The sequence below is a fragment of the Panthera pardus genome, unplaced genomic scaffold (assembly GCF_024362965.1).
Source record: "Panthera pardus isolate Hobbes unplaced genomic scaffold, ASM2436296v1 HiC_scaffold_8, whole genome shotgun sequence".
Classification (NCBI taxonomy): domain Eukaryota; kingdom Metazoa; phylum Chordata; class Mammalia; order Carnivora; family Felidae; genus Panthera; species Panthera pardus.
This window is the reverse complement of record NW_026527013.1, coordinates 159,950,980-159,966,358: the sequence shown is the minus strand read 5'-3', so window position 1 is coordinate 159,966,358 and position 15,379 is coordinate 159,950,980. Positions and strand designations below refer to the sequence as shown.

Below are 15,379 nucleotides of genomic sequence, written 5' to 3'. Positions count from 1 at the left end.
CCAGAAGAAATATACCTGGGTAGTACTGTCCATGCTCAACACGTAGAAAAGGAATGTTCGTGAAACATAAATATGGCACTGTTACCTGTCATGTTGCAGTAGACTTTCAGAGGCCCCAGTGGTCCACTGCCATCAGGATCTATCCAGTAGTAATTTGATGTCTGGCCCAGGTGTTTGTATGCTTCACAGGAAGGCTCATAGATCGCTGGAACAGAATAGCCTACATGAGAAAGGTGCAGTGCAAATGGCTCCCCAGATAGGTGCCCCAGCCACATCCAATACTGGCTAGCCACTAGCGAGCGGTATACCCTCCTGTTGGGAGTGGCATTCTTTTTCTCTACACTTAAATTCATGATTTGGTTCTTACTCTATAAGCCTTTTTGACCTAACAAAGATAGCGAGTTCCTGCTATGGCTTTATAGTTGGAAAAAAAAATATAAACCAAACAATAAATTGTTAAATAAATGTAATGTTGCATTAGGGCTCGTGATCGTTGAAAAAATACTTAATCTGTAGTTATTTATATATGTCATCTCCTTACTGTAGGGGGCTTTATTTTGAAAGGCCATAAATATTGGTTGTTTCGTTGGGCTAAAAGAAAAATCCACCCCCCCCCCCCCACACACACACACACTTTTTTTGCATAGGTAGCATAAATTTTCCTCAAACAGCATGGGATTTCTAATCTTCCTTCATTTAAGAAAAAAAGAAAGACACATCCCTGCTTCATTTTATTATAGGTGTATTAATTACATCGCATCTAGTTTTTGTGGAAAGCTGACATCAATGTAATTAAATTACAGGTTCCTTTTCATTGTTTTCCCTTTTGTTCCCATGCTCCCAACACATTTTCTTTTCTCACAGAGACTGCATCTGTTTTTAGAAATACAAAATGGGCGTTTACATACCCCCTTTGTAGTTACAACTTCTGGAATACCATTGGGAAGACTTTTTAAAACAGCTCCACACTGACATTTATGATGACTTTGAAAGATGTCTTTCCACACTTGCTCTTGGCCAAAAGGCCGAGAAGCGATTGAAAGATGTCTTTCCAAAACTAAGAACTACTTCTGGTAAAGAGCTATCATCAGATGCACACATAGTACAGTCTTTTGGGAAAGTGCACTGGAATTCACATGGCTGGGATCTGTCATTCTTCAACGACGGGTCTGATTCCAGGACCCTTTTCCACCTTCCTGTCCTCTTCCATGTTCTCCGTGCCTCCCTCTGGCTGCCTGTAGTTTCCTCGCCAAGATGTTGGGCCTCCGATTCTATTTCACGTCAACAACAACACACCAGACTAAAACAATTCTCAAATGCTTTGTTTTACTTAACCCTTCTTTCCTCCTTCCATTCTTTCTGCAAATTATTGAGTACCTATGATGTGCTGAGCAGGGATTAGGCAACACAAATACAGCTGTAAGCAATTCAGATGAAGAGCCTTTGGAGTAGGGTCTGTTCACTAATTATTGTGGTATTACTCATGCATTAAGGTGCCACTGGAAGGGGTGAAGATGGAAAGTTATGCAGGGCTCACGCGCCTTTTGTCCCAGTGTGATGATTAATATGCCCAATTTCAGTCTCCCAAGTCTCTTATTTGGATAATAAACTATGGTTGCTCTAATTTTGAATGCCATGCCAACTAAAATATTGCAATAAAGGGCAGCGAGGAAGAGTTTTTAAACCCTTCAGCAGGAAGATGCTATAATTAGATGTAGGTTTTAGAGAGAAAACTCCTGTAGCAAAACAATAGATTTTAGGGAAATGATTCAGAAATTCATGAGCTCACAGAGGCTGTCATTGCCATAGGCCAGGGGAAGGATGACTGTTTCCATAAGAAAGTGCGAGGATGGATAAAGTATATGGCACTGACTCATATGTTTTTAAAATCGACTGGAGACGGAGACCAGGTGGGTGTAGGGAGTTAGGAAGAAAAAGAGTTCAGAATGACCTAAACGCACCATTTCTAACTGGCTCCTATTTTTTTGTAACCTCTCTCCAGATAATTACAGTTTTTGTGGGTAGCTCAAAATGATCCAGAATGTCAGGTTAGAATTCTAAAGTTCTCCCTTTAGACCCTTTGGCCAATCTGCCATTATAAGCTTTCACGTTTCTTTTTTTTAAATTTAATCATGAGTCACTCTCTTTTCTCCCGGTAAACACCCCATTTTCCTTATCGTGTGGTATCTGTTTACAATAATCACACTATTAATTGGTCGTCTTACCCAAACATCTCTTCACTTTCCCAACAAATTATTCTTTTTACCCAGTGTTAGTCTGGTCCTAAGACATACTTTCATTATGTTAAAAAAAATGTAATGATTTTTCAGTCTCTGATATTACATCCCAGATTGCTATCTATGCCTACAAGACCTTCGACAAACCTAAGAGCTGTCTCCTGGTTTTGGTGAACTGCCAGTGTAAACCTCGCACACTGGTCAGGCAAATTTGACACAGGATCTTGGTCACCCTTTCTGGGGTTACCTTTATCTGCAATACACTACAAGCCTCTTAGTCTACCAACCTTCTCTACCAGAGTTAACAATTAACGCAGAAGTTCGAAGAAACAGGACTCTGCAATCAAACAGACTTGGGTTGAACTGACTCTGCAAAGCACCATGTATAGAACACAGGTAAAGTGCTTGATCTCACTTAGCCTTGTCTGGAGAAGAGGGATCGGGTACATTGCAATACAGTGACAAGAGCTGGAGGATATGACACCACCAACCGCTTCACCTTTCTATCTGGCCCACGGTCAACATTTAAGAGGTGGAATTTTTATGATTAATATACTACTTATTAATTAGGTCCTACTCACAGTCCTCCTTTCTTAAGGAGGGTCTCCCTAGTCAACGGTCCGGTCAATATACCCATCTTTCTGTACAATCCGGGGCATCCGTTGCTCATCTCACATCCTGTAATACCTGATTAGAGTCCATTTAGGACTTGATTGACTGTTGGTAATGGAATTGCATATACAACTATTTTATTTCCTAATAAGACTGTGAATTATCCTGTGGGGAGGGTCTAGAAGATACATTTCTCTTTCCTACTCCATGCAATCTAACATGGTAGATGTTTAAGAAAAGCCATCAGAACTAACGAAAGCATGATCTGATGGTAAGCGCGGGTAACTCCTGCACGTCTAAGAAAGCATCTAAGCACTCTAAAGAGGGCTACAGACCTTAATGTGAGGAACTGACTAAGAACCAATTCTGAAGGCTTGTAGATGAGGGAAATCTGGGTGTGCAAGCGGCTTGTCTCTTTGTCTTCAAAGCGTGACTGTTATTCTGTGTGACTTTAACCTACAACTGGCCTTCTGGCTGCTTTTGCCTCATCGACACAAATGGACACCAAGTACTTCAGTCCAAACTTTATCATGTGTGAAAAATCAACTGGACAGCTTGTTAAGATGGGGATTCCTGGGCTTCCCCCCAAAGATTCTGATTCAGCAGAGAATTTGCAGTTGTAATAAGCTTCTAAGTGAGCCTGATACTGCTGGTCCTGACTGCATGTTGAAGGGCCCTGCTCCAATCCTGGAAAAAAGTTAACTCTGGAAGGGTAGGCTAATTCCTTTTTTAAATTTAGATATAAAAGGGAAAAAAAATAGAACACTGAAAGGCAAGACAGTAGAGTTTTAAATAAGGCTGGAATGCCACCTCACTTCACTCAAAATAATGAAAAGGGAGTGGGATACAGAGCCCTAAATAAAAATAAGGGTGCCTGGGTGGCTCAGTCAGTTGAGTGTCTGACTCTTTATTTTGACTCAGGGATTGAGCCCTGTGTGGGGCTCCGTGCTAAGCACGGAGCCTACCTGAGATCTTCTTTCTCTATCTCCTTCTGCCCCTTTACCCCGTTTGTAATCTCTCTCTCTGTGTCTCAAATTAAAAAAAATAAAACCCTAAATAAAAATACATGTCAAAAGAAACATATTTGGATGAATGCACCCACATGGTAACAGTGATCATCTTTGATTAATAAGACTATGGATGATATAAAACTTCATACTTTTCTGTTTTCCATACTACTTATAATGTGTGTTAGTTACACTATCATTAAAAATACACTTGCAAAATACATATCTAGAATAATGGCACGGAGGTAAGATGGCAAGTACAGCTCGGTATAATGAAACTGTATTAGTTTTTTAACTGAATGAGGAATGAAGAGATAAAAACTGAGAATAAACTGAGGGTTGATGGGGGTGGGAGGGAGGGGAAAGTGAGTGATGGGCGTTGAGGAGGGCACCTGTTGGGATGAGCCCTGGGTGTTGTATGGAAACCAATTTGACAATAAATTTCATATTAAAAAAAGTTGACTCAACATTATCCTAAAAAAATCTCCTTTCTGTCATTTACTACATAGAAACTCCCTTTAACTTTTAGTTTTCTTAGCTGTAAAATGAAGGCAACGATACCTCCTTCACTGTTATTGTAACGATTAAGTGAAATCACACACACTTTGTCAACTAAAAAGAATTGAGTATATTGACATTTTAATGCAGAGAATGAGCTAACCAAAGCATTTACCCTGCATGCCTCAGCCGGTTAGCTTGGCATCCAGTGGAGGCATAGCTGGGCTGTACAATTTGTGCACATGAAGCCTGAGGAGCTGAAAGAGCACGAGGGCTAAGGCAGAAGCCGATGAAGAAAGAAAAGAGTGTGAGCCATCATCAGTGATGGAGTTTTGCTAGGAGACTGCTGAAGAGCAGAGAGGCAATTGGGCCGATGGGGAAATAAACAGACTCATCAAGTCCATTGATTTATCGGAAAAGTAATTTTTCTCTGCTGTGACTTCTAGTCCCAAATAAAAGGTCTCATATTAGTCTACATATTCGTAAATAAATCTCAGAGGTTCAGAAATACTATGATTGAACACATTAGATTGGATTTCATAGCATGTAAAATTCCAGAAAGTGGTGAATCCTAAGTATATTATACACATTTACTAAACAATGAATGTTGTCTGTCTGGTATCATACTAGGCACAATGGAAAATGACAAAGTATGGCTTTATTAGTTTCATGTGGCTGCTGTAACAAATAAGCAAATATTAACGGACTGAAACAACACCAACTGATTATCTTACGGTTCTCGAGAAGTTTGAGATGGATTTCCCATTCTAAATTCAAGGTGTCTGTGGGGCTGTTCTCCTTCTGAAAAGTCTGGGGGAGAGTCCATTTTCTCACCTCTTTCAGCTTCTAGACTCCACCCACATCCCCTGCTCATTGTCCCAACTTTCTATCTTCTAAGTCAGTCCTCCTCATGCTCCATTATTCTGATTCTCTGCTTTCCCTGTCACATCTCTTTCTCTGTTTTAAGGAGCCCTCTGATCACAGTAGGCACACCCAGACAATCCAGGATAATCTCATGCAACAGGCCTTAACTTAATCATGACGCCCTTTGCTGCATATGGTAACATATTCACAGGTTCCACAGATTAGGACCACTGGGGGTGGGGAGCATTATTCTGCTTATCACAACTATATAAAAATGTTATGACTGCTCTACTTAATGAACAAATTTTATTAAGCATCATATGCATTCCCAGTGTTGCCGAGTAACAAAAGTATCAAGGAGAGTAACAAAGATGGAAGAACAAAGTCAAAGGTTGTACTGAGCTTTAAAGGTCCATATGGCCCTGAGGTAAACAACATGTGCATCCTCTGCCCTCTCAGTCCCCACCAGGGACCACGAGACACTCCCCCTGCGCGTGCGCACCCACGGCATGAGGCATCTGAACGATTGTCAACTCTCTGGCAGAGGGAAGAGCAAAGGGTCGAAGAGGAAGGATGTGCAATAGGCCTAATGTGCCAGCAGATAAAGCACAATTAAGGAATGGTCAGAGTGTAGACAGAATATAAAGGAGGAGCTACATCTGAGGAGAAGAACTCTCAAGAGTCTGAACTGCTGCAGAAAATGGGAACAGAAAGAGGACCGAAAGAAGGCGATACATTTAGTGAGCCTGTGTGAGGGACTTCCAATATTTCAGGGCGGTGGTATTTATGGAAGCCAAATTATAGGGAAAGGAACTAGTTGGTGGAATCGTGTGATGACCGCACCGTCGTAGGAATTCGAACACGAACACAAAAACAGAATAATCATTGACAGAGATTGCTAAATTCATGAGGGAGTTGTTGTTAGGATGTGTGAGACAGATTCATTTTTTTTTTAAGTGGGTATTTCTCATTCTCAAACCAACGCTTTTTGATGAATTTTGAAAAATAATACACAAAAAAAGATAACGTTTCGTTTCTTGCCCCAGCAACAAATTTTGGTGAGCTTGTATTTTGTTCTCTTTTTGAAAGCCAAGGCCCTCTTCTTGCCTCTGTGTAGACTTCCTTCAATAGTGTGAGAAGATAAGGTAACTGCTCACCATCCAGAATCCATGATGGCCATGCTCTGTTAGCGGCTGTCAGGGACTCGTTACCACCTCTCTCCCACCAGGAAGTGAGCTCTAAATTCTGATGATCGATTTTAGATTCTGGAGAATTTTTTTATAAAAGCAACAACTTTGTCTGCAAATGCGTCTTTACCAGCACTGTCTAGACTCTGATTTAAAATAAGAAGAAAACAATAGTTTCCTATTTGGCAAAAAGAAAAATATCGCTTTTCATTACTGTTTTATTTGCATTTTTGATTAATAATTGGACATTTTATTTTCAAATGTATATTGGAGAGGTTTTCAAAATCTTTTGTGGGGTGTACAGCCATGAGTTTTGCCCATTTATTGTCAGCGTTCTTCTATTGAGTTAAATTGGCTGTGATATAAATGAAGACTAAAATCTGTGTTCTCTGATATTGGTCCTCCCTATTTTTTTATCTAACAGCTTTGAAAATGTAGTTTTTGATGTATAAATATATTTTATGCTATCACATATATTAAGATTTCCACTTTAAAAACTGTTTTCACAGCTCTATAATATTATTATTCACAGCATGTAATATTATCCTCCATTTATGACAGTAAAGATCTTGGATACCATACTAAGTAGTGATTAAGACACACAAACACATATGATTAAAAGATTAAGGTACCAGGGAATGGAGAAGAAAGCACATATCTGTGATTCTGTATCATGGCCTCAGTTTTCACATGAACATTGATGATTCACAAAGGACGCCGCTATGGATTGAAACGTATCCTTCCCAAAAAAGATGTTGAGGTTCTAATCTCCAGTACCTGTGATGGTGACCTTATTTGGAAATAGGTATTGAAGACGGTTAAGTTGAGATGAGGTCATTACAACCGGCCTAACCCAACTGGACTTATAAAAGGGGGACATTTGGACACAGAAACAGATAGAGACAAGGGAAGACCATATAAAGATGCAGAAAGAATGCCAACTACAAGTTAAAGAGTGTCTGAGGTCACCTGAAAGAAGCTAGTAGAGGAATATGGAACAAATTCTCCCTTACAGGTCTCAGAAGGAATCAACCCAGCAGATACCTTGGTTTTGGATTTCTATCGTCTGAAACTGTGAGGCAACAATTTGCTGTTAACTCACCTTGTTTGTGGCTCTTTGTTACAGCAGTCCTGAGAAACTAATACAGACATATAGGTGCCAAGTGACTGGGCCAAGTTCTCCTCACCCTACATGCAAGCTTTTCCAACTTACAGATGGTGTGGAGGAGGACTCTCCACCATGTTTCACTACTATAACTTTAAGAGAGAAATATCTTTCAGATAAAATAATTATTTTTGGCTCATATGTGCAAGGTCTTATGTTGGGTGCTCTGACCTTATGGTGGCTCCCTTATGTTGGCTCTCCTTGACCCTTTCAACGTATAATTTGCAATAGGTGTGTAAGCATATGACGTATATCCTTCCCATTATTACCTTCTACAGCATATGGATCTCTAGAAGTCGTCAAGGATGAAACGTGTTAGAAAATTAATCACAAGTCAAAAATTAACATGTATATAAAGGTTATGTTTGGAACATCGTAAGTAGTCCTCTCCTGATTGCCCAGAAAGGGAAAAGTTCACTTCTAATGATTTGATATAAAATTAGAAAGAAGCATAAAATAATTTTATAGCTCATTTGCTAGTAAATGCTGTAATGTGACATTTTGGGTATTGATGGTTTATGAATGTCTTCACTTTCCTGCTCTCTTAGAGTGGAAGGACCACATACTTGTTACAGACTTGTGTAGGGACCAGGAACAAGAGGCTAAAAAAGGGGAAGTTCGTTCACTGGAGATGCCACCCTTCAATTAACAAAGAAGTCTTTTAATGGAAAATACGGATGCACCAAGAAATGACAAAACGGTTGTTCTTGGCCCTTGAAAGGGGCTTGGGGCATATGTGAATTGGTGACATTCAGAATAGGATAGTCTGTGGGACTAAGTCACCTTCTGATCTTAATGTTTCTTTCAAAAATAAATTTATCTACTAAAATATTTATCATTTGAAACCATGAATTTGATTTTCTGCTCTCAATCAGGCCCTGGTGAATTTGGTTGAAGAACCTACTTTTCCCAGAATCTCGTTATTCCTGTTAAGGTAACTACTTTTGCACAACCAAGCTGGAAATCCAGAGAGGCAGCAGTGGCCTGGAGACCTTCCCTGTGAAAGCTCCCTAATTCTAAGAGCATGCAATTATTTTTAATTAGCACAATGTAAGTTCACAATACCTAGGTCCTCATTAACACCTGAATATTAACCTCATATGTTCTCTGTCTCTTTGAATTTTTTTTAAAGCTTGAATGAATGCCCTGAATAAACTACATTATATCCCGGAGGAATTATTGTCTCATAATTGGCACATAGCAAATGGTGGTGATAGAGAGAGAGAGAGGGTTTCAAACCAGATATTTTGCATGCGAATATTATGTCACGATCCTTCCATGAGTGCAATTTCTGTATGAGATGTTATTCATTATCATTCTCTAATGGATTCTTTACCTGTCCAAGTCTCAGGGGGAAAAGGGTAATTAGAAGGTGGAAAAAAAAGGAAAAAGTTTTGATTTCTTGTTCATAAATCAATAGCTTATATTTATCTTCCCTGACAAGTCCTTCAAGAAAATTGTGGAAATAAAGTAAAATCTACATTTATTTTTTTCATTTCTATTCTTTCTCTTACCCACATTTATCCCATTTCTGCCCTTTGATTCTTCCCAAGTCCTTCCATTGTTAATTGTATTGACTCGAAGTTACTGTTTTAAAGAAAACAGTAATCCAAAGTTTGAAATTCTAATCACAAAACCACAACTCTTTGACTCTATATCATCATGACTGCCATATTTCGTGGTGATGTCAATATCCATACTTGACATTCTATGACTCCCACTCCACAGAACATAAAATTGACTGTTTTTCATGACTCAGTCTGGAGAAGCTCTACCCGTATTTTCTTCATTATTACTTTTAGGATACAGAAGATGATGAGGAGGAGAAAAGAACATATAAAACCAAGAAGCCGTGCTATAAACTCATGCTTTCTCATTTTAATAGGTCTCTACAGTGGAGCTCAGCAACCCTACTGATCATTAGCTTAGATCCTATAGAGATTGGCTCTATTTCCGTCTCTAACCTTATCATTCTCATTTTCACTATGTCCCCATTATGAGACCATGAACACTGATCCAAATGTGTTGGCACCTGTATTCCCCTCCTTCAATATAACTCTGCCCTACATCGGTCCTTTTCCCTTTCCTCCTAATTTTTTTTTTTTTTGTTTTTTTTTTTTTGATACCTACTAATGTGGTACTATTCTAGTGCTATGGCTTGTACTAGAAATAAGTAAAATGAATCACAAATCCTGGCTCTGAGGAATTTGCTGTCTAATGTATGGGGTAGACATGTGGAGAGATAAAACACTGTATAATTTGCTAAATGTTATTAAATAAAAAGAGATATAAACAAAGTACCCCAACACTTTAGGTAGGGGATTGGACAACTTGGCTGAGGACAGTCTGATCAAGTCAGGCTTGTGGCTCACATCTGTGAAGTTACTTAAAGCTGTCTTAAAGGATGAGTAGGAGTTCGCAGGAAGAGGAGAGAAGGGTCCTTCTTTACTGCTCCTTTCCAATGCCATGTTATTTCATGCTGGTCTTCAGATACTTCAAGATAATTATTTCCTTGATTTTCTTTCTCTTCTGTTCCCATTAGCTCCATGCTCTTTGTCTGTTAATTAGCACCGATCTCTTCTATCTTGGGTGGTAGAAGGGGAAAAAATATGCCAGTTGCCCTCTGGTCCTGTTTATCAAAGCAACCTAAAGGAACGTCTCTTTGTCAGCACTTACACCTGAATCCCCTCAAGTCGGAAAGTTATCGCTTCTTCCTTGTTTTCAAGAGTACCATTGATGTCTACAGTAACTTCTGACTAAGTCCTCCTTCTCTGAGATTTCAGTAGACTTGGTCACTGTTGACCATCTCCTCACTGAAACTTCTTCTTCCCTGTGTTTGTGTCCTCACACTTGTCTGATTCTGACCGCTCCTTCCGTGTGTCCTGAACTGTCATTTCTCTTTTCCTGGCCTATAGAGAGAACTATTCTCTGAGGCTTGTCTTCAGTGCTCTGTCCCTGCCATGTGCACAGAAGGATTAGTTCACTACTCTCAAGACTTTTCACCTAAAGAAAGGCGGAGTACAACTGGAACCCAGGCATTCTGGCTACAGAATCTCTGCTCTTAAGCCGTGCTGAAGTGTTTATACTAATCTCATCATTATGTTTTACTATTTTTTCATATTCATACTAGTTTTACTATTTATACTATTCTTATTATAATTTTCAAGAAAAAATCACCTTTTAGTCTTACTGTTGAAAGATAGTTTGGAGAAGAGGCTGTGTTTCATTGAAGAAGAGCCTCCTTAAGGAAGAGTAGATTTTTATTTTTTTACATTTTTTTACATTTTTTTTTTTAGGAAGAGTAGATTTTTAAAATCTATACCTGTGTGTATCTGCATGGAGAAAAAACAACGGAGTGAGAAATTCTCCAGTTGTTTTTAGCTAAACAAGACTCAGTTTAACAAAAAAAACCAAACCTGGCTCTGATTAGAAAGTACTAATGCCTTTGCAAATTTCAGTCATTTTGAGTAAAGATGTCCTTGCAATTCAAAAATAAAAAAACATAACTATATCTTATATTACTTTACAGCTGAAAAATGTTTTACTATTGTTTATCTAATTTAATGAAAGAGGCTGTATGCCTGCTTTTAAATGCCAAATAAAGTTGTCAGAATTTAATGAGAAAATAAACTATGGGAAAATATGAGTATTAAAACTCGAAAATGACATAGACTGTGTCCCCCAGTGAATCATACCTCCCTCCATTCGTGCTCTCGAATTTTCTCCCCTGCCACTGACTCCGGATCGGATCATGTGACTTGCTTTGGTTTAAGAGACATTAGAAAATGTGATACAAGCTTACGTTTGCAAAGTCAGTAGCCATTTGGGCTTCTCTTTTCTTGCCCTTGAGAACACATTTGCTACCATGGGAAGAAACCAGGGCTAGCTCACTGGAGACACATGGCCCCAGTGGGAGAAGGATTAACCATCAGACTTGGGAGTGAGGCCATCGGGCCCTAAGTGAGCTGCCAATTGGTTGCACCTGCTTGAATTAACCCTGGTGAGACTAGTAAAAGGACTGCCCTATTCCATGTCGCTAACCTGTTATCACGGGCAGATCAAATTGTTGTGGACTGAAGCCACTACATTTTCAGGAGATGTTAGGCTGCAAGATAACTGACAGGCGAGTCACACACTCATAGGCGTATCTTCTCGGGTTTCTTTTACCAAAATGGGATCATACTATGCACGACCCCATTTATTCAGCTGTTGCCTGCTGAGGGTCTTAACTTTGTTTCCAGGTTTTTCTACCATGGCCATACTGCAGTCAATATCGCTGAAGTTTACCTGATTTGCAGTAGACAGATTTCTGGGTGAGCAGTTGGGGCTGATGTCATAAGGCACGGAACGCATGGTGCTTAGGGACCATGAAAGCATTAAGGACCTGGCAAATGTTTTAATCTTTAATTTCTTTTAAAATTGGAGGGGAAAATGAGTAAGAATGTGGTAACAATGAATCCAGTCTGGATTACAGTCATTTTCACATCAACACAGTTCACAGCTCTGAGCTGTCAGCACAGAGCCCAATGCCAGGCTCAAACTCGGGAGCCGTGAGATCATGACCTAAGCCGAAGCTGGACACTCAAATGACTGAGCCACCCAGGTGCCCCTCTATTTTTTATTTCAATAGATATTTCAGGAATGCTTTCTGAAGGGCTGTAACAATTTCCATTTTTACCAGAAGTGGTAAAAATGAATGTATCCTTTTACCTTCTTCCCATCAGCAGTAGATATTATCACTCTTAATCGCCACTCTGATCGATGTCAAGTGGTCACTCACTGCTACTTAATTTGCATTTCTCTCACCATGAGAGAGATGGGAGTTTTTTTTTTCCATAAGTTTGCTGGCCATGTAGCCACATTCTTTCTGTGAACTGCCCATTCATCATCTTCGTACACACTTTCTATTTATCTGAACTGTTTGTATCTGTCTTAAGTGCTGCAAACGTTACTTGCCAATTAATTATTCGTAGAGTGACACTATTTAGAACACATGTACCATGAAAAAGTGTTGGATTTTTACATATCCTAGATTGCTTTGGTTAACGTCACCCCAAAGCCTCCTTTGCACATCTAGTCTCCCCTGCACATCTAGGATTTTCAAGGTTTATTTTTTTTACATATAAGTCTTTCATCCCAGTTAGCTTTACATTTAAATGTTAAGAAATAACAATTATGATTTTATTTATTGCCATAAACCTGAGAAAAAGACAGATATGGTAGGCTGACCACAGAATGGAAAGAAGGGAGTTCATGTAATATCTCTGGAGTTATTTTCTATTATAAAAAGAAAGAAGTGAATTAAGTCACGTGTTTTCAAACTGGGTCCCATGGAATCCTGAGGCTCGCAGTGGTTCTTGGGAGACTTATATAAAAAAGAGAGGACTATTCCCCCAAACGTTGAGGATTTAAGCTTCATACAAATCCTATCAATTACTGGTGTATTTTATGTGTCAAGATTTCACCTATGATTTTATTTGAGGGGGGAAATGTCTTGGGAAAAAAAAAAAAACCCAAACCCTGGATTCTATTTTTATTATTGTTCATTATTATTATTATATTCTATGATTTTAGAAAAAAAATCAAAGAAAGGAAAAAAGAGAAAGCACAAAAGTGGGGAAAAGCTTCTACGCTGATTTTCCTCACAATGGTATGAGGTGGGTATCACCATCCTCAGAGACAGACGCGGCTTTTCTAGGGCCTGAAGTTAATACATTTCGGAGGTTTCCTATAAGAAAAAAAGACTATTCAAATGCCTTCAGATGAGAATGTAGCTATGAAAATGGGCTGTGGGAGTGCACTTGTAAATCATTCCTAGACCAGGATGCCAGCAATGAGTAAGCAGTATACAGAAATGACTGCAGGCCACATGAATACAGTCGTTAAACCCAAAGCTACTCTATCTCCAACTCAGCTTCCCTTCGTCCAGGTACCAAAAATGCTCAGAGCTGCTCCAAAGCTCCCCAGGGTGCCACGGAGGAAAGTCGGGAGTGAAAAGAGACTGGGCTTCTCGCAACTGAGATACCTTGCACGCTTTCTGTGAATGTACGTGAACGTACCCTACACCAATGAGGGCTCTGAAGCCTGAGCTCTATTCGCTTCAGAGTGGATTCCCAGTTTACAACTGAAGAAACTAAGGCTCCGAAAGATTTAGTAATTTACCAAAGTCACGCAGCTTGTCACTTACAACAGTTGTTCCACCTCAGGTCATGTTACATCTACCATCCAGCACGGACTCTTCCGGTCTTGTCTGCTTTTTGTAGTGCTTTTAACCTCTGAACAGTTCAAATGTCTCATTGAAAAAAAAATTAATTTAAAAAAAAGAAGAAAAAAGGAAAAAGATACTTATCTACTTTAAATGATAAAAAGTGTGCCTTAGGTGGGGAAGCATTCTTACTGATAAATGAGTTTAGATAATTGAACCCTTACACTGCTGGACTGTAGTCATTGTGCCGGGAAATTCTAATTAGACATCAATTCTGTGTTAAGGCCCTTTTGACAATTAAGATATCCATGGGAAAAGCACTTGATAGTCATTTTTCACTCTTAGGATTTCAAAGCACTTATGGACTGAGCTACCTGAAATTCTGGAAAGGCTTCATAAGGAGACACCATGAAGCTGGCTCTCCATCAGAAGCATGTCCATTATCGGGGCGACAACTGTATTATCCTGCTTGATTTTTCTATTACCCGCTCAGTTGCTGGACGATTTCATCTAAATCGCTAGTGATTAAGTAGGATCCCATATACACAGCACCTAGCATTGTTCCATTTCTTTTCCCTTGGCAAACACAGAAAGGCCAAACTCATCATAATCATTAAACACAATGTAAGAAGGGCAGAAAATATTCTTTTAAAAAGTTCTATGCATTCCAAGACCAAATAGAAGTATATCGAGTGTAACCGAAGTTTTGAATAATTCATGCTCTATTCACCTTACCTTACTGTGCACAATTGAAAATTGGCCATATTGATTTCTTGCCCAATATACAGTGAAACCTCATTTATCTGACATCATTTGGGAATGAGCTGTTCATAGAACCACAGAATTTTAAAGCTTGAGAAGACGTTGGAGTCATCTCATCTATTTCCCTCATTGTAAATAATTATAATAATTATAACAACAACAGCTATTCAAGCTGCTACTATGCATTATGCTCTTTGCGGAATCACAATGTGCCATTGGCTTTGCGTAGTATTCCCATGAGGTACGCATTACTCTTTCCATTTTACAAACAAAAAACCCGAGGCTTGGAGAGATTAAAATAATTAAAGGCTATAAAGCTTAAAACTACTGAAGCCAAGACTGAATTTAAGCCTGTGGCCTCTGTCCTTAGTCACTGTATCATGCTAGCTCCAAGGGACAAACGTGTCAGAATCTCACTCACCCCCCAAGGCACCCACTTATTCAAGGTCAATTACTAGACCAGAACTTGAGCCTCCCACCTATCTATTATCACATTCCCTCTGTCTGATACAAACTTTAACATAATTGGATCTTTAACATAAATGAACTGATGAACTACTCTCATTCCTTAAGCACTAAAACTCATTTGATTTTAAACATTTTTAGGGAAAACCATTCTGAAAGTTATTGCACAGTTTTCTGCCTCTCTAATCATACGACGTTAAATATAATTGCCATTTCTTGCTGACTCAGGTTTCATAATTACCTACATCAATCACTGGATGTTGTGACAACATGGTACCCTCACCAAATGATCCCGGCAAACTTTGTTTCATGGACTTGGTGGTTTCCCTTCTTATGAATCTTTACTGTAGTATTACTGGGAGTGCCAGGCTGCAAAT

General features: G+C 39.2%; 1 protein-coding gene across 1 annotated transcript in view; it reads right to left on the bottom strand.

The window, feature by feature from the left end:
- LOC109268887 (contactin associated protein 2) overlaps positions 1-15,379 on the bottom strand; it is a 1,595,009-nt gene that overhangs the window by 347,256 nt on the left and 1,232,374 nt on the right. Inside the window, exon 12 of the mRNA XM_053897072.1 lies at positions 86-205. Coding sequence (XP_053753047.1) covers positions 86-205 — 120 coding nt within the window. The remainder of the gene's footprint in view (positions 1-85; positions 206-15,379) is intronic.